Source organism: Anabrus simplex, chromosome 1 (assembly GCF_040414725.1).
Source record: "Anabrus simplex isolate iqAnaSimp1 chromosome 1, ASM4041472v1, whole genome shotgun sequence".
Lineage (NCBI taxonomy): Eukaryota > Metazoa > Arthropoda > Insecta > Orthoptera > Tettigoniidae > Anabrus > Anabrus simplex.
The window spans coordinates 420,345,256-420,366,659 of NC_090265.1; the positions used below are offsets into that span (position 1 = coordinate 420,345,256).

The following is a 21,404-nucleotide window of genomic DNA, read 5'->3' on the forward strand; positions in this document are numbered from 1 at the left end:
AAGGGCAGAAAAAAGTCCATTCGACACTTCATGTCGTACGATGTCGGCATGTAAAAGATCTCTGGTGACACATTTGGTGTTTACCCGACAAAATTCATTAAATCTCAGCCACAGACGCCCAAGAGAGTTTCGGTTTACTCGGTCTGCCATCTAGTGGGCCTAAGAGTATAACGGAACGTCAAAATTGACGAGCAGACAGCCAGATGGCGTCAACTTGAAATGTCTGCACATGGTAGCTGAGGCCATACGATTATTATTATTATTATTATTATTATTATTATTATTATTATTATTATTATTATTATTATTATTATTATTATTACTATTATGGTAAAGACGAATTACTTTGCAATGCTATCTATCTTAATGGTAATGTACTATGTACCTCTACTAGTGTAGGCTACTGAGTGCTTGATTCGAAGCAGTGTATCGATTCATTCAAGTGTCCGAGTGAATCGATTCACAGGAACGGCAAGCTCACGGCACACAAATCATGCACAATCACGGCTCAGTGAGCCACACGACACACACGGCTCCTTATAGGCACACTGGACACTGGCGGGGAGTCGAGCTTTCGCTGCAGCGAGCCACAGTGAATCATGGCACACTGAAAGAATCGTACGCAGTCATGGATCAGTGAGACACAACACACACACGGTTCATTATCGGTACACTGGACATTGGCGGGAAGCCGAACTTCCTCTGAAGCAATACCATGACGAATATAAGAACCAAGTGTGATGACTCATCGAGTTCAGGCGCGCCCCGCCAGGCAGCGCTAGAGTTTGGTAGCTCCACAATACCTATCAGCTGGTCTTAGGAATGGTGACACAGGAAACGTATTACTCCGTAACTGATCAGTATATACACTGTCTTTTATATTTAAAAAATGAGAGATTACAATTAAAATACCACGGCAGAGAACAATGGAAAAATATACACGGAAATAAGAGCTACGACTTTCATCACATGTTGCGAAAAGCACAAGGTACTCGAGTGTATATATACATAAATGACAAAACTCCCAACATATTAAAAAACACCCATGAACTATTTAATACTCTACTTACAATCTCAGTTTGTCGGTTACTGGACGTTCGAAAGCTTGCGTGAAGATTTGGCGGATGTTCGAGATTGTAAATCTCGCCGGATTACTTTCATTCTGAAGAAAAATCGGCACTTCAGATAATGGTAAACAAGGCTGGGGAATATATTCATAACATGTTGAAGACAACAGCCAGCACCTGAAGGATCAACTGAAATTTTGTCTATAGAATCGATAAAATCAAAAAATATTTCGCTCCACATCGATTTTGAGTTCAGTTTTTCACTACATACTTTCTCGGCCTGGAAAAGAATGTCACATATACTTTTCGAAGGGCGTGTTAAAAACGCTTCATTATTGCTTGAACCGTAGTCTTTTATTTCGGAGAGAACTGAAAATGTACTATGATTATTATCACGTAGAGAATGGGCACAGGGCGAACACTTAAAAAATTTAGAAGAGTGCTTAACAACGTACCCAGCCAAATGGTTCACTAAAGTGTTTCGAACTGTGTATTTCTAACCTGCTTCTCCAATAAATTAATTCTCGATTTTGCTGAGTTTAGACTGGATCTAGCTCGAATTAAATTTTGATTAGCATTTTTAGGCGCCTTTTGAGCGATAATATTGTCTTTTCGGCATCAGAAAGCACACTAGAATAACCCAAATTTTGATCAACATTAGACTGACCTTTTAATTCTCTATTTGCTGCTACACTCCCGTCTTTCTTCTTCTCCTAGTGGTGTCTAGATTCTTCTTTCCTGTTGGGAGTTTCATGGGACTTAATCTCACTTGAAAGGTATTTCGGCAAATTAGGGAAAATATGAGGCACTGCTCCTGGACGTAATTTCTATCTCTCACGAGACATAACCACTTTTTCACCATTCACTATAAAGTTATCTGATTTTACTCTCAAATCATCAGAGAAATGAATTTGACAAATTCTACTATTACGCGTTAACACAGTATCCTTTCGTGGAAAAGCTCTGACCCATTTTTCAAATTTATTTCTATCCTTCGGTGATGAAAATAATTTTATACCATTAACTACTCTACCATAGCCTGACTTACAGCCAGGCACAAAACAGTACGGCATGTTGAACTATTAATTTAATCAGGCCACATAACACACGTGCTTCAAGTGCACAACACACAATGAACTGAGTTTAGGAACTGAAAGCAAAGGAAATTCAACTTGTTGACTTGAAATATCTCGTACGATAACATCTCCCGCACTTTTCCAACACATGGTTTGCCGCTCTATTGAAGTACGTGTTGGACACCGACGTTTGCAGTGCTCGCAGTGGCGGGTCCACAAACTACCACGCTATAACAGTTGAGTCATCACACTTGGTTCTTATATTCGTCATGGCAATACATACAGAGTCATGGTACACTGAAAAAATCGTATGCTATAATGGACTCTCGAGCTCAGCTCATTTGAAAATAATACCTATTCGCATCCACTGTCCTCTTCTTACAGGGAGTTTTAAACAATACATGGATTTATTTGCAGTGTTAAAAAGATAGAACACAATTCCAAAGTACCTAGGTTTTAAGTAGGTAGTCAATTAGGTTATTCTAATTACTGTATTAGTTTAATCAATCAGTATCTTTATAACTAGTTGACGTTCGACAATTTTTTAAACTCAGCTCTCTAGCCTCCACACCTGGCTGAGTGGCTCAGACGGTCGAGGCGATGGCCTTCTGAACCCAACTTGGCAGGGCCGAGCTCAGTGCGGTGGTATTTGAAGGTGCTCAGCCTCATGTCAGTAGATTTACTGACACATAAAAGAGCTCCTGCAGGACTAAATTCCAGCACCTCGACGTCTCAAGAAAACCTAAAAGTTGATAGTGGGACATAAAGCCAATAACATTATTATTTAGCCTACCCTATGACTATGAGTCATGCTCATGACCACTCGAAATTGTCTGTTTTATATTTGGAAGAACCACTCGGTATTCTCTTAGTTTGTATGTCGCATCATTGCACAATACTTCAATAATCGAATCACGAGGTTACCGATGTACGTGGACAGTGAGTATGTAAGTAGACTGATGCAATAGCTTAAATAAATGATGTTTAATCAGAAAACCAGTGGGCTACTGTACATCTCCTGTAGCCTATACAAAATATGACGATTTTAAAAAAGCCTCTGCTGATAGAAAAAGACATTTTCAAAGATGACCGAGTTAGCTGGCCGTGCGTTTAGGGTCGCGTAGCTATGAGCTTGCATTCGGGGAATGGTGGGTTCAAATCCTACCGTCGGCAGCCGTTAAAATGGTTTTCGGTGGTTTCCCATTTTCACACCAGACACATGCTTGTGCTGTACCTTAATTAAGACCACGGCCGCTTCCTTCCCACTTCTAGCCCTTTCCTATCTCTTCTATCCTCTTTGTCGCCATAAGACCTATCTATGTTGGTGCGACGTAAAGCAAATTGATTTATATTTAATATGTGGGCTACTTATTGTGGACACAGGTATTTTTATATGTAATTCTCTCTATATATATACAGTATACGTGAGTTGTGACTTTCAGAGAACTGTGGAAAACCATTAGATAGTGTATAAAATTTAAGTTATGTCAGTATTTTAACAGGCGTACAATGTTTACATCGTGTATTGGTGACAGAGTGCTGTCTCCCTCTCTCTCTCTCCCCCCTTGCCCGCTCCTCCTCACATTGCGCCACAGCAGTTCTAGATAATTCCACTCCGATTGGACACTGATCCCCACCTGCACATCTATACCGCCCTGTAACTTGTAGATACACAATTCCCACAATTTTGAAATGTAACTTCGTTATATCAGAAAGGACGGGGCAATCAGAAATGTATTATTTCCCAGCAAAGTTATAACATTCTTAATCTCATGGAATGGCTCTTACAATGGTACAGCTAACTCCTCGGCTTCTCTTCTTTCTTCTTCTTCTTCTTCATCTTCCTCCTCTGATTCACTGCTTCCATGATGAATGACTAGTTCCTCCACTTCAGGAAGACCTCTCACCTCATTATTGTAGAACTCGACAATCTTCTTCTCAGTGTGTTTCACTTCATTTCTCCACATCTCTGCTGTCACCTATAAGATATATTGAAGTATCACAACCTGACAAGTATATTATAAACTCAACTTGCCTATATCCAATAAATAACATTTCCACTTGGCCTACCTGATCAAGAGATTCTCTCCACACAGCTGTAGCTCTGTCCAATCCGTGACCAGGTCTTGAAGCCACTGTTTTGTTATAATACTGTTTTGCCACAGACCATACAAATTCGATGGCATTGAAAAATGAGTGGTATGGAGGAAGTCGTAAGACAGTATGGCCTTCACTGTGCAGCATCTCGTCAACAATGTAACTGGTTTTAAAGAAACAGAGAAATATTGTTATGCATACATGAAAGTCAAATACACGAGTGTAAACAACATTATCTAAACTTATGTTTACGTGCTTCTGTACCTCTTTAAGTGACTTCGATTCATATTACACAACCTTTGCAGCTCATCTTTTGTAGCATTTTCTGGTGGAGAAACTCCATTCTGCCTTAACCATGACTGTAAATTAAAGGAAAAATAAAAATTAATTTCTGTAACATCATTAAACATCATTCAGTAGAAGGAAATATTCAATTAAGTATAATTACCACTAATTGATCTTTTTTCCATTTCGTTGTTGGTTGATGCTCAACAAGCTTACAGTGATATGGTGCATTATCCATTACAATAACACAGGGTCCTATATTTCTTAATCCTACGATTAATTGCGTCTTCACCCACATCTGAAATTTCTCGCTGTTCATAGCACCATGGTAATCCTGATTTCTCTTCAAGTTTGTAGCAAATATCAAATCGGCACCTGTAAGAATTTTAAGTTTTAGTATGAAGTTATTTATTCTAAAAAAAGTATTCCCTAAAAATGAGATCGCCCCTCTTCAAGGATAGGCCTATTAATAAAAAATGTGATTTCTGTTGAATGATACAAAAAGCTGTCTGATTTTAAGTGAAACCAACTACTGTGTAGCAAAGTCACCTGATGATGAAGTCAATTAATTACTACTTACACTACTTTATCGTAACATCTCTCATGAATGTATCTCCATTAGTAGGCCTATATCTGGATTAGAAGTCCACGATCACTTGCATAAAAGATATAAGTATAAACACCCATTTCAATACCTTAGAACAAATGTAATTGCTGCGAACACTGAACCTATATCAGGCAGTAAGAAATAAGAAGCTTGGAAGGTGTTTAACAGTCAGGTATCAAGCACTGATTCAGGTGGAGATTGTCGAATGCAGAATAAACATAATAAATAGGCCTACAATACAAGTAATTTACTGATACAAATATCCAGTAATATTATATGAAAATACACTGAGTAAGTTTTGATTGAAATACCTCTCTAAGGTTAATCATTGGCCTAAAGTGAATACCTGCAAGTCTTTTTAATAACAGTGGAGAAGTCAAAATCAAAAACCACGTACAGAGCTCAATGAGCGGTAAGTTATAATGCCACTTCCGACCTAGTGCCAGTCAATTTCAATCAATCAGTCACCACTGATCTGCACTTAGGACAGTCGCCCAGGTGGAAGATGTAGTTTCAGGGATAGGCCTAGTATTTTCTTCAATAATTGCAAAGAATTTTGAAATTTATTGAACATCTCCCTTGGTAAATTATTCCAATCCCTAACTCCCTTCTTAAAAACCAAATATTTGCCCCACTTTTCATCAACTTTATCACTGTACTGTGATCTTACCTACTTTTAAAATACCAGTGAAACGTATTTGTCTACCAATGTCATTCCACACCACCTATCCACCGACAGCTCGGAATATACCACTTAGTCCAGCAACTTGTCTCCTTTCACCCAAGTCTTCCCAGCCCAAATCCGACAAAATTTTTGTAACGCTACTCTTTTGCCAGAAATCACCCACAACAAATCGTGCTTCTGTCTTTTGAACTTTTCCAATTCTCAAACCAAGTAATCCCAGTGAGGGTCTCATACACAGGAACTGTACTTAAGTTGGGGTCTTATCAGAGACTTATGTGCCCCCCCCCTACATCCGTACTACAAACCCTAAATACCCTCATAACTATGTAAAGAGAGATCACCTCACTACATTAAAATGAAGTAAAATAAAGTAAGAACATACCAGGTACAAAGCCATCCTTCGTTCCAGCATGAACAATAACCAGTCTTCCTCCCTCAGACACAGGTCGACGAATTACTCCTTGAACATCATGTCCAGATTTGTGTGGTTTATTCCAGGAGTATGTGGGTGACCCTGAAAGACAAATGCACAATTGAAACCAAAGACACCTGATGAAGATAAATTATTCCAAGATTTTTTTATATAAAATGTAATATATAACATATATATTCACCATTCATAAAAATCCAAGTCTCATCCAAGAAAACAACAGGTTTTGGTTTCTCACTGTCCTTATTACGCATGTATTCCCTCAGAAAACAGGATCTCTTAAAACAAATGTCTTCATTTTCTCTAACATACGCATAGGGATCACCTTTACTCCACACAAACCCCATGGCCTTCAAAATTCTTCTTAATGATGTTTCGGAGCCCTTGTACAAATAAGTGTCATAATTTGCTTTCATGTGGTCGAAAACCTTTCTTACAGTTACGACTTCTCCTGTGGGAAGAAAAAAGAGAGTTACAAGGGACTCAAAAGAGCTGTATGACAATACATGCACAAAACATTTCTGGGAGCTTATCTCACCTGCGTGCCAATTTCTATAAATAATGTTGCAATAGATTCCTTATGAAGTCACCTTACCTTTATGTAATTTATCATAAATAAACCTTGCTATCGCTTCCTTAGAAAAACTGTCTATGCCGGTCACTGGATGTTCACGCTTTCGGCGTTTACCTGGTGTAGAAAATTCAACTCCCTTCTTGAAATTTCCTATTACTTTTCGGACTAAACCGAAACTACACTGTAAGAATACACACACAGAAATATATTACATACACATATACCGTAAGTCAACATGAATACACAAAGGTTAAGTCTACGAACCGTATCGAAGTCGACACAAGACATGGTATAGGCCTAGGCCTACATGATCAGGTTAGGTTAGGTTAGGTTCAGAATGAAATACTGCTCCTTTTCAACTGATTGTCATTATGCCAGAAACTTATCATAGAAACAAGATAAAAACGAACACTTACCCCAGTTAATAATGCAACTCTTGCCATTAGCTTCGTATCACTACGACTGATACCTTCTTCGTCGTCTTCCTGTTTCAATTGCTCGTAGCAATGTACAAGCATTTCTTGACCTGAAGCTTGTAAAGGACGTAACCTTGGTTTCCTTTTCGGAGGAGTTTTTGCAGATTTTTCTTCCTTCTTAGACATCCCAATCGAATTCTGTTCGTATAAGTATGGGACGAAATAGGAACGCAATTAATAAAATGATGTGCTCATCATTTCACACAAACTATGTTATTAAATGCATTATCCGAACATGCCACAATTCTACTTACCTGGTATTAGCCAAATAGATTTACAATCCCACAGAAAAAGAAAATATGCTCTAAATATTCTCGCAAATACATCGCTAGTGACTTTAGAGGCAATGCGGTGGCAACACGCAATTCACGCTAGAACAGTGACTGAACGTTGCCAACGTGCCAGATTAACGGTAACAGTAAGACGTCGTATCGGCAAGTAGGGTCCCTAAACTGTATGGTTACCGACACTGAAAAAGACCCAACAGCAAGAAAAGTCACTATAAATCAATACCTTAATATTGCAGGGGAGAAAGGGTAAGGTTGCACCCTTAGTGTACGTCCTTACACGCCCGGGACTATACGATAGTGGTCGTAACGCAAGGTCATGCAGTGGCCTATTCCTCGTAACCTAACATGTTCGATAGATTTGTTTATTTTGATTTTTATTTTAAATCATATAACCGTATGAACTTCGCAAACTACAGCTTGGCGTTATCTGGATCAGCCATATGAAGGTGACTATATAACAAAGGCCCTGTATATGTAAGCTTTCGTTCGGAGATGGTGGATTCCAAACACTCCGTCGGCATCACTGTGTAAGGCTTTGCCCACTACCTTCCCAATCCCGATTCTTTCCCATATCACGAAGGGTATCTGGTCGTAAAACAGGTCCTAATACACATCTGCGACACAGTTCACGACCCCACCAGGTAGAAGAAGATGATGGAGAAGAAGCAAATATTAAATGCTAGGAACATACCATCCGCTCATTCTTTCCTTCACAACTATACTTACTGTTCAAAATATCTAATTAATGTCAATTTTTTTAGCATTTGACAAGTTTAATGTACTTGAAACTACTTGAGGTAATATAATTGGCCCGCTCGTCTAAATACTTCAGCGTTTATTTAAGATATCATAAACTGAAATCTGTAGATCACAGACGTATCATTCAGTTTTATTTGTATGTTTCTTGTAGCAATCATCCCTTTAGCTAGATGTCTTTGAAGACTATAACAAACCTCTGCGCAGACTGAGGATAAATTGACGCTTATATAACGTTAATGGGTAAAATAGCAGTTCTAGGATGCATTTCTCGCATTCATCACTTACTTTAAAAGAAGCTGACGAGCCAAGTTAAAGCAGAACCAAGTAAACTCTCAGATTGTTTCAGTATCTAATGGAATATGAAAATTGTAATTACTGATTTGTCTTGGTCATTTTGAATATAATTGGCTATAAGTCCCTTAAATGTGTGTAAAGAAATAGTATAACTTGGTCATTTCGTGGTCTGTGGTAGAGAGTATAATTTAAATTATATGAATCTAGAATTTTATTTTCTCACACAACGTTAAATAAGGCACTAGCTAGACCTTCACATGGAGAGGAAGGAGGGAAATTTTCGGAAAACTCTCTTTAAGAGAGCTTGTTGAAGCGCAGGGATTGGAGCCACGAGACATCTTCCCGGTCCTACCTTAGAGGGTTTTAATGCATTCTCTGTGGATCAGTGGTATATTGTCGGTCTCTGGATCTCAAGATTTTAGTTCAAACCCGGTAGAGCTAGTCGAATTTTTAAAGAGTCCATTCGATATTACATGTCGTACAATATCGGCATATAGGTGACACATTTGTTTTATTTATTCCTGACTTACATTTGTTAGGGCTGGCGGCCTTCCCTTACACTTAACCACTGAAAATGAAAATGAAAACCTACAACCTATTTTCCAGTCTTTGACCGGGTCAGGGATGTAATGAATGAATCAGATATAGGCTGTTATTACGATGGGGTCGCCACTCCCAAAGTGATTTATATTAATGAGTGATAGATGATATGAAATGAGTATGGAGAGTGTTGCTGGAATGAAAGATGACAGGGAAAACCGGAGTACCCGGAGAAGAACCTGTCCCGCCTCCGCTTTGTCCAGCACAAATCTCACATGGAGTGACCGGGATTTGAACCACGGTATCCAGCGGTGAGAGGCCGACGCGCTGCCGTCTGAGCCAAGGAGGCTTCACCACACTTAACCACTATAAACCATAAAATTTAAAAATGTAAACATAAAAGTAAAACATAGATTTCTACAAAAAAATAATACTACGGGCAGACAATTCTAAGACTAAGTTAGGACTACATATCAGTGTGGCAATAATAATACTATAATGACAGAAGTATATAATAGATGAAGAAAACCCGTATCGTAATCTGTTTGCCCTCCATGGTCGGTTTTTCCCACGGACTCAGCGAAGGATCCCACCTCTACCGCCTCAAGGGCAGTGTCCTGGAGCTTCAGACTCTGGGTCGGGGGATACAACTGGGGAAGATGACCAGTAATTCGCCCACGCGGCCTCACCTGCTATGCTGAACAGGGGCCTTCTGGGGAGATGGGTAGATTGGAAGGGATAGACAAGGAAGTGGGAAGGAAGCGGCCATGGCCTTAAGTTAGGTACCATCCCGGCATTTGCCTGGAGGAGAAGTGGGAACCACGGAAAACCACTTCCAGGATGGCTGAGGTGGGAATCGAACCCACCTCTACTCATTTGACCTCCCGAGGCTGAGTGGACCCCGTTCCAGCCCTCGTACCACTTTTTAAATTTCCTGGCAGAGCCGGGAATCGAACCCGGGCCTCCGGGGGTGGCAGCTAATCACACTAACCACTACACCACAGAGGCGGACTGAAGAAAACCCATTCACACAATATACACACAATGACTCACACAATTCAGTTTTATGTTCCCAGAAAAAACTTTCGGCACGCACATTTGAATTTTTGAGAGGAAGTAAGGTGCCGACTGTCCATTGGGAGTGTATTCCAGAGTCTCGATGCAGTAACTATAAAGTAATGATTGTAGGAATTCGTTCGACTTAGTGGAATTTCAAGTAGGGAACCAGAACGGGTAGTAACTTCATGGAATGAGGAAAGGAAACGAAAATTAGAAGATTTTCTTTGCTATTTGTTTTACGTCGCACCGACACAGATAGGTCTTATGGCGACGATGGGACAGGAAAGCACTACGACTGGGAAGGAAGCGGCCGTGGCCTTAATTAAGGTACAACCCGGGCATTTGCCTTTTGTGAAAATGGGAAACCACGAAAAACCATGTTCAGGGCTGCCGACAGTAGGGTTCGAAAGCACTATCTCCCGGATGTAAGCTCACAGCTGCGTGCCCCTAACCGCACGGCCAACTCGCTCGGTAATTAGAAGATAGATAAGTAGGAGTGTTAGTCGAGAGCACTTGGTAAAAAAGTGTAATTTGGTGTTTACCCGACAAATTTCATTAAAACAACCATACATCGCCCAACAGAGATCTGGTTCCTCTACCATCTGGTGAAGTAAATTTAAATGTCGAAATTAACGCGCAGGCAGACTAAATGGCGTCAAATTAAAATACCCGAGTCCATACGACTTTTGTTTTACGATTGCCTTTATGTCGCATCGACACAGATAGGTGTTATTACAACAATGGGATAGGAAAAGGCTAGGAACGGGAAGGAAACAACCGTGGCCTTTATTAAGGTACAGTCCCAGCATTTGCCTGATGTGAAAATGGTAAACCACGGAAAACCATCTTCAGGGCAGCCGACAGTGGAATTCGAACTCACTATCTCCCGAATGCAAGCTTTCAGCTACGCACCCCTAACCGCACGGCCAGCTCGCTCGGAGATTATTATTATTATTATTATTATTATTATTATTATTATTATTATTATTATTATTATTATTTATTAAGAGCCTCCGTGTCTCAGGCGGAAGCGCACCGGCCTCTCACCGCTGAGTCCCGTGGTTCAAATCCCGGTCACTCCAGGTGAGATTTGTGCTGGACAAAGCGGAGGCAGGACAGGTTTTTCTCCGGGTACTCCGGTTTTCCCTGCCAAATTTAATTCCAGCAACACTCTCCAATATCATTTCATTTCATCTGTCATTCATTAATCATTGCCCCAGAGGAGTGCGACAGGCTTCAGCAGCCGGCACAGTTCCTATCCTCGCCGCTGGATGGGGGCTTCTTTCATTCCATTCCCGACCCTGTCGAATGACTGGAAACAGGCTGTGGATTATTATTATTATTATTATTATTATTATTATTATTATTATTATTATTATTATTATTATTATTATTATTATTACCCTCACTTACCATTATTGCTACCGAAATTTTTATCAAAGCCTCAACTTCAACACTTTGTGTGGCAGAGTGATTTGTTCTATGCCCAACCGCCCTTATCGCCAGAGATGAATAATAATGTTTTTGTTCTACTTACTATAATACGCTAATAATTACACGTGACGTCACTGTATCTTAATAATACATTTTAAAATACTGGTATTATTCCAACTGCCGATTTCCGACTAACCATATCTATCCGATATCGATTAATGGCGTACTCGAAACAGTCCTCAAGCCTTGAAAGCAGCAATCATAGCACTCCAAAATGGCATGCACGAGTTTTGAAAGTAACGCTGATTTCGAATCACTAGCACAGCCGGAAGTTGTGGCAGAAGTGTTCGATGTTACTAAGAATTTACTGCCGCCAAAGTCAAGGAGATATATCAAAAACTGCATGCGAGTACGATATTAATCAATATCGGATAGATATGGTTAGTCGGAAATCGACAGCTGGAATAATACCACTATTTAAAAATGTATTATTAAGATACAGAGACGTCACATGTAACTATTAACGTATTATACTACGGTCAACAAAAACGTTATTATTCATTTCTGGGGACTTGAGAACAATAGAGTTAATGTCCTGTGTTTAAATGTGTCTTGTTTAAAAAGGTTAAACCTCCAAACCACAGCCTTGCTCCATGCATATCACCAGTTAAACTAGTCGGAAACACTCATGGGTTTTAATGTGTCTTGCTTTGAGGTTAAAATTCCCAAACTACAGCCCTGCTCTGTGCATATTATCTGTTCAATTAGTCGGGAACACTCAAGATCAATGTATATCATGACTGTCATCTGTCGTAATAATCGAGATAAAGCTTTACGGTTTACGGAAACACTGAGGTGCCGAAATTTAGTCCCGCAGGAGTTCTTTCACGTGCCAGTAAATCTACCGACACGAAGCTGACTTATTTGAGCACCTTCAAATACCAACGGACTGAGCCAGGATTGTACCTGCCAAGGTTAAGGTCAGAAGGCCAGCGTCTCAACCGCCTGAGCCACTCGGCCCGGCAAAGGTCAATTGTCACTCCTTCATTACCAATAACGTAACAAGGTAAACGTAACTTAAAACTTAGACATGTCGAGCAAAAACAGTCGTATGCATCTTGCCTATAATGGCATTTATTAAGACACTCATGAATCTCGCTCATGATCTTTTCAAAAACATACTCGTTGCATAACATACTATATTGTTTCTACGTACTCTAACTACAGTTACGATAGCCATTTCCATGGTATAATGGTAGCGTGCTTGTCTTTTACCCATTGGCCCCAGGTTCGATTCCCATAAGTCCAGGGATTTTAATTCTGCACTGAGAGCTGGAACCTGGTTCACTGTCCCTAACTGAGAAACTGTCTGATACGAGAAACAGCGAACCTGGTCAAGAAACTCAAGGGATGTCGTCACTCTAACCACGTGGCACTCCAGTACCTGCATGTCATCTGGATGGGCAGCAGTCGTCTTGGTAGGCAAAGGTCCTAGTGGGCTGATACACCTCAGGATATTTTACTACTTTTATGGTATTCTGAGTCATCGACGTGTCGGAGTTTTATCCCACTGGGCTTCTTTATGTGCCAGTGTACTCGTATGTTCCGGGATACACTTTGCTACTGAGGGACAACGAACTGGAAAGTATTATCTGTTTAAAGCAATAAATTTGCCATATTCTATCGTCATTGCAACTCTAGGAACGACTAAAAATATAGGGATAGTTTTAAATCGGAGATTCGGGTAAAAGCGGTGTGTGATATTATTTAATTCAAATTCGTGATTAATTCTATATTTTTTCTGGACCCCTTATGTCAAATTTAACGAAGTTCTAAACTTTCATTAGTGCCCTCGAACGAATTACTAAGAGTGACGTGATGAAAGATCGTGGTCCCCAACTTACGTAAACATAATTTAAGGAAACTTCCTAACACAAATGGAGCATTCTTTAGCAAAGAAAAGAGAAATCAGATGGAATTTTCATAACCTTTTGTGGCTTCTTTCCTCAGCGTTGAGGAAAAAGATAATTAGTGGTATACCATTAAGTTACGCTAAAGCACCTGAAGGAGCAGTGATGTCTTAAGTTTCAAGGAAGTGCGTCAAAATACTGTAATTCCTGCGGAAATTTAATTCTTCCTTACAATTGTCATACATGTGACTAATGTATCGAGGTAGAAAATAAGGTTTCCACATTAAATAAGAAAAAATGATAGTCTTGAAGTTTTAGAAATATTTATACCGATGCTTGTCTAGATGATATACAGCAGTACTAGTAGCTGAAACTGTTAATGCACTTCAAGAAAAACTTGATAGCCGGCAGGACGGACTTCTAAACAACATTTGGTCATCACCTACGCACAAATGATACAAATAACATACATACAAAAATAGGAGTAGACAGCACAAAACATTTAAAAAAAAAACTCTTTACGTTCAACAGGCACGTAACTGGTATAATTGGGTCAACATTTTCGCAGGAGAGAGGGATAATAAACCACCCGCTGGCAACAACGCAGTGGACAAAAAGTCAGGTTCTCAAATCACCAGTTTAAAAAATTCATCACAGTATTACTGTACTGAATTGTTTTATTTTCGTAAAAATATCCACAGTTCTAGCCCTTCAGGCAAGCAACTCAATGTTGAAATCATCCTAGGGACATGAGCTATGAATTTTAGGTAAATAAAATTAAGTATGAGAATATATTCTTTATTTATTCCTAAAAATTGCAATCCTTTTCTTAATCATCGTTATCCGGCCGATTAGATCAGCAGTTTGCCTTTTCCTACCACTACGAGCACTAATGTGAGTCAATACATTGTTTCACTTAACCACCACTACGAGCATTAATGTGAGTCAATACATTGTTTCACTTAACCACCACTACGAGCGCTAATGTGAGTCAATACAGAGTTTCTCTTAAGCCCTTATAACTACATTCCGTATGGACATTTTTTTCACAAAAATAATGCCTGAGGGTACTGAACCAAGTAACATATTACAGAAAGAATTATGTAAATAATTTGATTTGGCTAGGATTTGAATCAAAATGAAAACGAGTAAAGAAACAAGAGATTTTAGGCTGTTTTTCTGAGCTGCATTTAGATCGAAAGTGATTTACGAAGTTTTTAGTTTGATCCGAGACTCACAATTTGAAACCTGTCCAGGCACTTTAGCCCTTCGATTTTGGGCACAATTGAGGAAATAGCTTAATTGTACGTTTTTCGTACCCTTAGTTTGTCTACTAAGACATGTTTTCAACAATAAAACTCTAATAAAGCTCTAGTCGGGAACGTCACTAAGAGATGTTGCAGTTCAGATAAAAGGAAGTATCAAGAAGCATCACTAGATACCTACACTTAAATAGGATATGACTGAGACCGCCGTCCTCTGTATATTGACATCGATAACACGGTGAATCCAAAACTCTATAGGATGAAGATGTGAACCTACATTTAACTTCATTCGCATGAGTGAAGGAGTTAGATCTCGTAATCGATGAATTTCAGAAAACTATGGTTTGGAAGTGATGCTGAGTTGTTCCATAGTATAAGCTCTAGCTTTGCAAAGCTGAGATATTTCCCCTTCTGTAGATCATTTACGATAACTTTTCTGTTGATTGAGAGGGATAAAATCCAACCATGGGAGTTGTAGCTCGGTAAACATATCTACAGATGTACCATGTTTGGTTAATACATCAGCCTTTTCATTGCCAAACATTCCACAACACCTTTTAACCTAAAGAAGTGCTACGGAGCAAACTGAAGAGTAAATATTTAAAGCACAGTTCTGTGTAGAGATGAGAACAATGCAAGAATGTGGCCTACAAGCACGAACTTTCTGTTCTGCCCAGACAGATCGGCTCTTATCTGCTCGTATCTGCTACACGAAAACATTGACTCTGGATTACATCTGACAAGAGCTGCCAGTAGAAGATAATATAAAGTCGCCTGGATAGTAGCGGAGTTGCTATGGCAACCATTGTGTCACTGGCTCTGCTTGCGAAAACCCCTTCGCCCCGTGCCTCACCGGGCATGTGCAGTACACGATGTCGTACGATTAATCATGCGTTGGGAGATCCCACTGAAGATTTTGTCATTTCTGCACAATAATGCGGGTGGAGGTGAATAGCTTGTGTTGACAAAATCGAAGTGCAGCACGTATATATCTAACATTTCTGCTGTATAAAAAAGAGGTTTCGGGCGGTAGTTTGTAGAGTAGGACTAAAAATAAGTTGAAATGAATCAGAGTATCTATACCGCAATTTCTCCATGAATGGACAGGGTTGTGAAGACAAATGAGACATGATAATAACAAACACCTTTCGGTATCTTGGGCCGGTGATTCAAAACAATATAGATGTTGATAAAGACGTCTATCAGTAGGGTAACTAACGGCTGATAAAAGTTGAGGGCAGCAACAGGACTTCTCTGTGGTAAAAGGTCACCACTCAATCTAAAAGGCAAAATGTGCAAGACAATGGTTAGTCTCGGAATGCTGAGCGACAAAAGAATATGGATGAATTGAAAATTAAAGTTGCTGAAGGCCGGGCTGAGTGGCTCAGACGGTTAAGGCGCTGGCCTTCTAACTCCAACTTGGCAGGTTCGATCCTGGCTCAGTCCGGTGGTATTTGAAGGTGCTCAAATACGACAGCCTCGTGTCGGTAGATTTACTGGCACGTAAAAGAACTCCTGCGGGACTAAATTCCGGCACCTCGGCGTCTCCGAAGACCTTAAAAAGTAGTTAGTGGGACGTAAAACAAATAACAAAAAAAAAGTTGCTGAAATCAGGAAGCTACGATGGGCTCGTGGTGTGTCGAAGCTCGACAAAATCGAAATGACTTTATTCGCCAGTCGCTGAGGGCAACACCAAATTTCATCCTTCTCTTCAGCCTCTACATGAATGAGCGTGTTTGCCGTAGCCAGGAGACATTACGTGTACTTCTAACAGATTAGGCAGTGTATTATCTTTTAAGTCTCAGACTAATAACATTTCCTTTGGCTTGGTACACATTTCTGTCACTGGCTCCACCTACCATCTTAAAAGACTTTCTCTCACAGAATGAAACCGTATAACGATTGGTGGACTTGTACCACTAAGGGTCACGAATAACGATTTTCACCTTAATCCACCTAGCGAGTTGGCTGCGCGATTAGGGGCGCGCAGCTTTGAGCTTGCATTCAGAAGACAGTGGCTTGGAAACCCACTGAAGATGGTTTTCCGTGGTTTCCCATGTTCACACCTTGCAAATACTGGGGCTGTACCTTAATTATGCCACCGCCGCTTCCTTCCCACTCCTAGTCCTTTCCTATCCGATCGTCGCCACAAGACATGTCTGTGTCGGCGCTACGCAAAGCAACTTGTAAAAGAATAATATCACCCTAATCCACCTAGCTGAACGGCGCTCCAAGTGTGAACGCCCTGGGGCGCATGCTTCAAATGCTCCTTTGAAACGCTGAAAGAACAATTTTCTGCTAAACCATCAGAGTTACGATGAAAATGAATATGCATATTTCAATAGGAAATGTAATTATAAATTCTGCATGTATTTTATTTTTATTTTTGACAGGATTAACAGATCACCCATTATTTTAGTTTTAATTTGGCAAGGGATGCCCCAGAACGAGAAAAGCCTTTTTCCTTTCTGGAACATTACTGCAGTCAGGAGAAAATTACGATGAATAGTCTCGTAGAAAATTGAATTCTAAGTACACATGGTGCGCTCCGTCTTTTAATACGACTAGCAGTTCGGATAACGTATTTTGCCTTTAAGGGTGCCGGAATTGTTCCACTTTCATAAAAAGCTACCTGCTTCAAAAATAATTTGACATAATTATGTATTCTTCTTCTCGTGCCTTATCCGCTCCGGGAGTTGGCGATCACCAGGCCTCAGTTTTCAGATCTCCAGAACAGCTCGGCAGACAACAGTCAAGCCATTGACGGAGGAGGTCTTTCAGTCAGGAGATCCGACGGCGTCCAGGACCACTCTTGCCTTGCATCATGATTTGGAGTATTCGATATTTCTCCCCGTTGAGCATGACGTGTCCCAAATAATCTAGTTTCCACTTCTTTACTATTTTCTTGAACTCTTTATCGTGGCCGATCCACTGCAGGACTACGTTGTTGATCACATAGTTAACCCAAGAACTTTTGAGTTGCCTTCTATAAATCCACACATAGAATGTGTCTATTCTCCTCCCTGTTGCTTGCGTTAGTGAATTGAAAAGATCAATAAAACACTTAGCCAAGAGGTCAGGACCCCCTCCCAACTCCTACACCAAAGCAAACCTCCATCCCCCTCTTCCAACTCCATCAGATTCTCCAAACCCGCCAAATCTCCTGGCCAGAGAGAAGGCGTTACCTTCTAGGTGGGCCGCCCCTTCCCGAACGCCCCTTCCCTTCGGGAAGGGGAATCATTCCCCTTGGTTCCCTTGCCTTAGTGTCCTCGCCACGACACATATGTAACACTTGACGATGCGCAGTTTGGTAGATAGGTTCAGATCTTAGCAAGGTGATCATTATAATGAAGGTCAATCTGGGGCGTTCTATTCGGAAATAACCTAATTCTATAATAATCTAGAAGAAATAATATTTCCAATTGTTGAAAGAATTATTACCATATTTCCTCTGACCACTGACGTGGCGCTGCGACTGAATACACGCGAAACCCGTCCTATTATCTGCTCTGTTACAACAAGTAATATGACTTCTTTGTTCTTTCAGTAAACCCACCTTGAAGTGGCCCTGGAGTTATATGCACAGTGTCTGATTATACAATACACGTATCACTGTGCAGTCTTTATTGTTTTTCTCTCTGTCCAGCGTGTACGAGATATCCTTCACAATATCCATAGCCGGGCTGAGTGACTCAGACGGTTGAGGCACTAGCCTCCTCACCCTAACTTGGCAGGTTCGATCCTGGCTCAGTTCGGTGGTATGTGAAGGTGCTCAAATACGTCAGCCTCGTGTCGGTAAGGTTTACTGGCATGAAAACGAACTCCCGTAGGACTAATTTCTGACACCTCAGCGTCTCCAAAAACCTTCAAAGTAGGACTAAAAACCAATAATATTATTATTACAATATCCACATCCCTGCTTCCTCCATTCACCTTTCGTCCTCTTTCCCCAACTTCCACTGCCATGTGTCTTCTTCTTTTCCTACCTATTTTTCCCACACCTGTGGGTTCGCTGGTGCGAGCTGCGTCGCACATGTGGATTTGGCCCTGTTTTACGGCCGGATGCTCTTCCTGACGCAACCCTATATGGAGGGATGTAATCACTATTGCGTGTGTCTGTGGTGGTTGATAGTGTGGTATGTTGTCTGAATATGAAGAGGAGAGTGTTGGGACGAACACAAACACCCAGTCCCCGAGCCAGAGGAAATAATCAGAAGCGATTAAAATCCCCGTTCCAGCCGGGAATCGAAACCGGGACTCTCTGAACCGAAGGTCAATACACGGACCATTCAGCCAACGAGTCGGACTTCCACTGCTATGTGTCTTCCTCACTAATTCTGTGACGTTAGTAAATCCACCAGACAAAGCTTTTTGCAACTTTCTTAGGCCAATTTTCATATGCCTGTTGGGCATTCTCTTTTTTCAATGTGCGATACGTCTTATGGCGATGATGGGGTAGGAAAGAATAGGAGTGGGAAGGAACCGGTCGTGGCCTTAATGAAAGTCAGTCCCAGTATTTGTTAGGTGTGAAAACGGGAAACAGCGGAAGACTATCTTCAGGGCTGCCGATAGTGGGGTTCGATCCCACTATCTCCCGAATTCAAGATCACAGCCAACTCACTTGGAGGTCAATGAGTTGGGTACTTTTACTTGTGAACGTTTCCTTTGCTAGAATATTATTGTTCTTTTGAATATGGTAGGGATAGATCCAACACTATTCCTATTGCTTAATAATAATAATAATAATAATAATAATAATAATAATAATAATAATAACTATTTGTATGGTTTTCGAAGACGTCGATATGCCAGAATTTTCCCCGTACGGTAGTTCCTATACATGTCGGTAAATCTACTGACACGAGGCTGGCGTATTCGAACAGCTTGAAATACCATCGAAAATTTCTTATGGAAATATTGATCATGAATTTTTTCATTTTTTCATTTTCATTTTTTTCATTTTTTCCAGGTACTTTTCTCTCGTGTTCCCTGACGGGGTACGATTAGGATCAAAAGGAAGAACATAAGGTAAGTTGTTGAAGAATAGAGGAAGGCGAGTAACATGAGCACATTAAGAAAATAGCTGAATTTTAGGAAAAAATATACAGCTAAAAACAGAACATTGTGTATAAATGTTATCTTTGGTATATTGATAATCATTTCAAATGGTCAAATTTACGAAACATATTGCAATAGTGAATTTTTTTTTTTCAAAAAGTGTCACTAGTGAAGAATTTTCCCCACACCTGGCGGAAGTTCAACAGCAAATTAATATAGTCATACTCAAGAAGGTGAAGTAAGTAACTGATAAATCGAAGCAATTTAATATTACGCTTCTTCTTCTTCTTCTTCTTCTTCTTGGTCTTGGAGTCTCAAAACATTCAACATCATGAATCACACGTAAAATTTTATTTTTTATATTCAACGCTTGTGCATAAATTGAGTACCCACTGTTTTCACTCCTTCCATATAATCCAATCTTCTTGTGTTTTTCCTTACAATATATGCAGAATTTTTCATCATAGTCAAGTGTTTCACTTTTATTGTTATTAGATCTGCTATTGTTCATATCGCGAATTGGTTTCAGAAGTGTCGAGATTCTCAAAATTGAGTTCAGTTTCCACTTGGTAGATCCCTAGATATTTACTTTATTTCGAGCTCTTTTTTTGTCTTCCGGAGATAAATTGTAGTACGTAGCAGCGACTTCTTCTGAACTTTGTTGTTTTCGATCTCTTCTATTTAAAAAAGGAGATATAAGGCGTGATCAAGAAGTTTCCGTTTGATAGCGTTGCTGCAGCGGACATACAACGTAGCGCGACTCCGATGCGGGACATGTAGGCAAAGGCAGTCCTGTCGTACCTATGTGCGTGCATTAAATGCGGCTACGTTAACTATGGCGACGTTATTACTAAATGAGTCCAAACAGGACCAACGTGCAGCTATTTTGATCTCGGCTGCCGAAGGACAAACACCGTGGACATCCATCGGAGAATGAAGACTGTATATGGAGCAGCATGTCTGTCGAAAACCACCGTTGTGGAATGGTACACCAAGTTCCGTGCGGGTCACGTTTCGGCGCAAGACGCCGGCCAATCGGGGGGCGGGGCGAGGCAGCCTCATCCATTACGGATAACAACAAGCGGGCGGTGGATGAGGCGATTAGGGCGGACCGGCGCATAACCCTTCGTGCGCTAGCAATGGATCTCAACATCAGCTTCGCTAACGTGCAACACATTATCCGGCAGAAGTTACGCTACCGAAGGTCTGAAGCCAGTGGAAATCCCGGGCGTTTGCTGTTTGCCTGCAGCACCTGGTGCGTTTCAATGTGGAAGGCTAGAGCACACTGTTACAGGCGACGAAACCTGGGGCCACCAGTGGAAACCGGAATCGAAAGCGTCGACGATGAAGTGGTGTCATCCATCGTCCCCTCCTTCAAAGAAGTTCAAGAGTCAACCGTCGGTGGGAGAGGTGATGTTCACCCTGTTCTTTGATAACCGTGGCCCATTGCTGATTGATTTCAAGGATCCTGGTGTCTCCATCACAGGAGAACGGTACT

General features: G+C 40.6%; 2 protein-coding genes across 4 annotated transcripts in view; one reads left to right on the forward strand and one right to left on the reverse strand.

Moving 5' to 3' along the window:
* Positions 1 to 21,404, forward strand: part of LOC136856890 (fatty acyl-CoA reductase wat) — a 401,519-nt gene that overhangs the window by 161,559 nt on the left and 218,556 nt on the right. For 2 of the 3 annotated variants that reach the window (XM_067135112.2, XM_067135114.2), the window contains exon 2: positions 19,818 to 19,876. The exons of the other annotated variant lie outside the window; for it this stretch is intronic. The gene's annotated coding sequence lies outside the window, so the exon portion shown is untranslated. The remainder of the gene's footprint in view (positions 1 to 19,817; positions 19,877 to 21,404) is intronic. 3 annotated transcript variants of the gene reach the window in all.
* LOC137498906 (uncharacterized) lies at positions 2,937 to 4,390 on the reverse strand. Its single transcript, XM_068226678.1, has 2 exons — positions 4,214 to 4,390; positions 2,937 to 4,122 (listed from the first exon to the last, which is right to left on the reverse strand). Exons 1-2 carry the CDS (start codon positions 4,385 to 4,387, stop codon positions 3,928 to 3,930), a joined length of 369 nt encoding a protein of 122 aa, XP_068082779.1. The 5' UTR covers positions 4,388 to 4,390; the 3' UTR covers positions 2,937 to 3,927.

Bases quoted from the DNA above. Each gene is read 5' to 3' on its own strand.
- LOC137498906 (XM_068226678.1), bottom strand. From the start codon at position 4,387: ATGCTGCACAGTGAAGGCCATACTGTCTTACGACTTCCTCCATACCAC. The intron at 4,123-4,213 runs GTAGGCCAAGTG...TATATCTTATAG, and splicing joins GGAGAGAATCTCTTGATCAG to GTGACAGCAGAGATGTGGAG.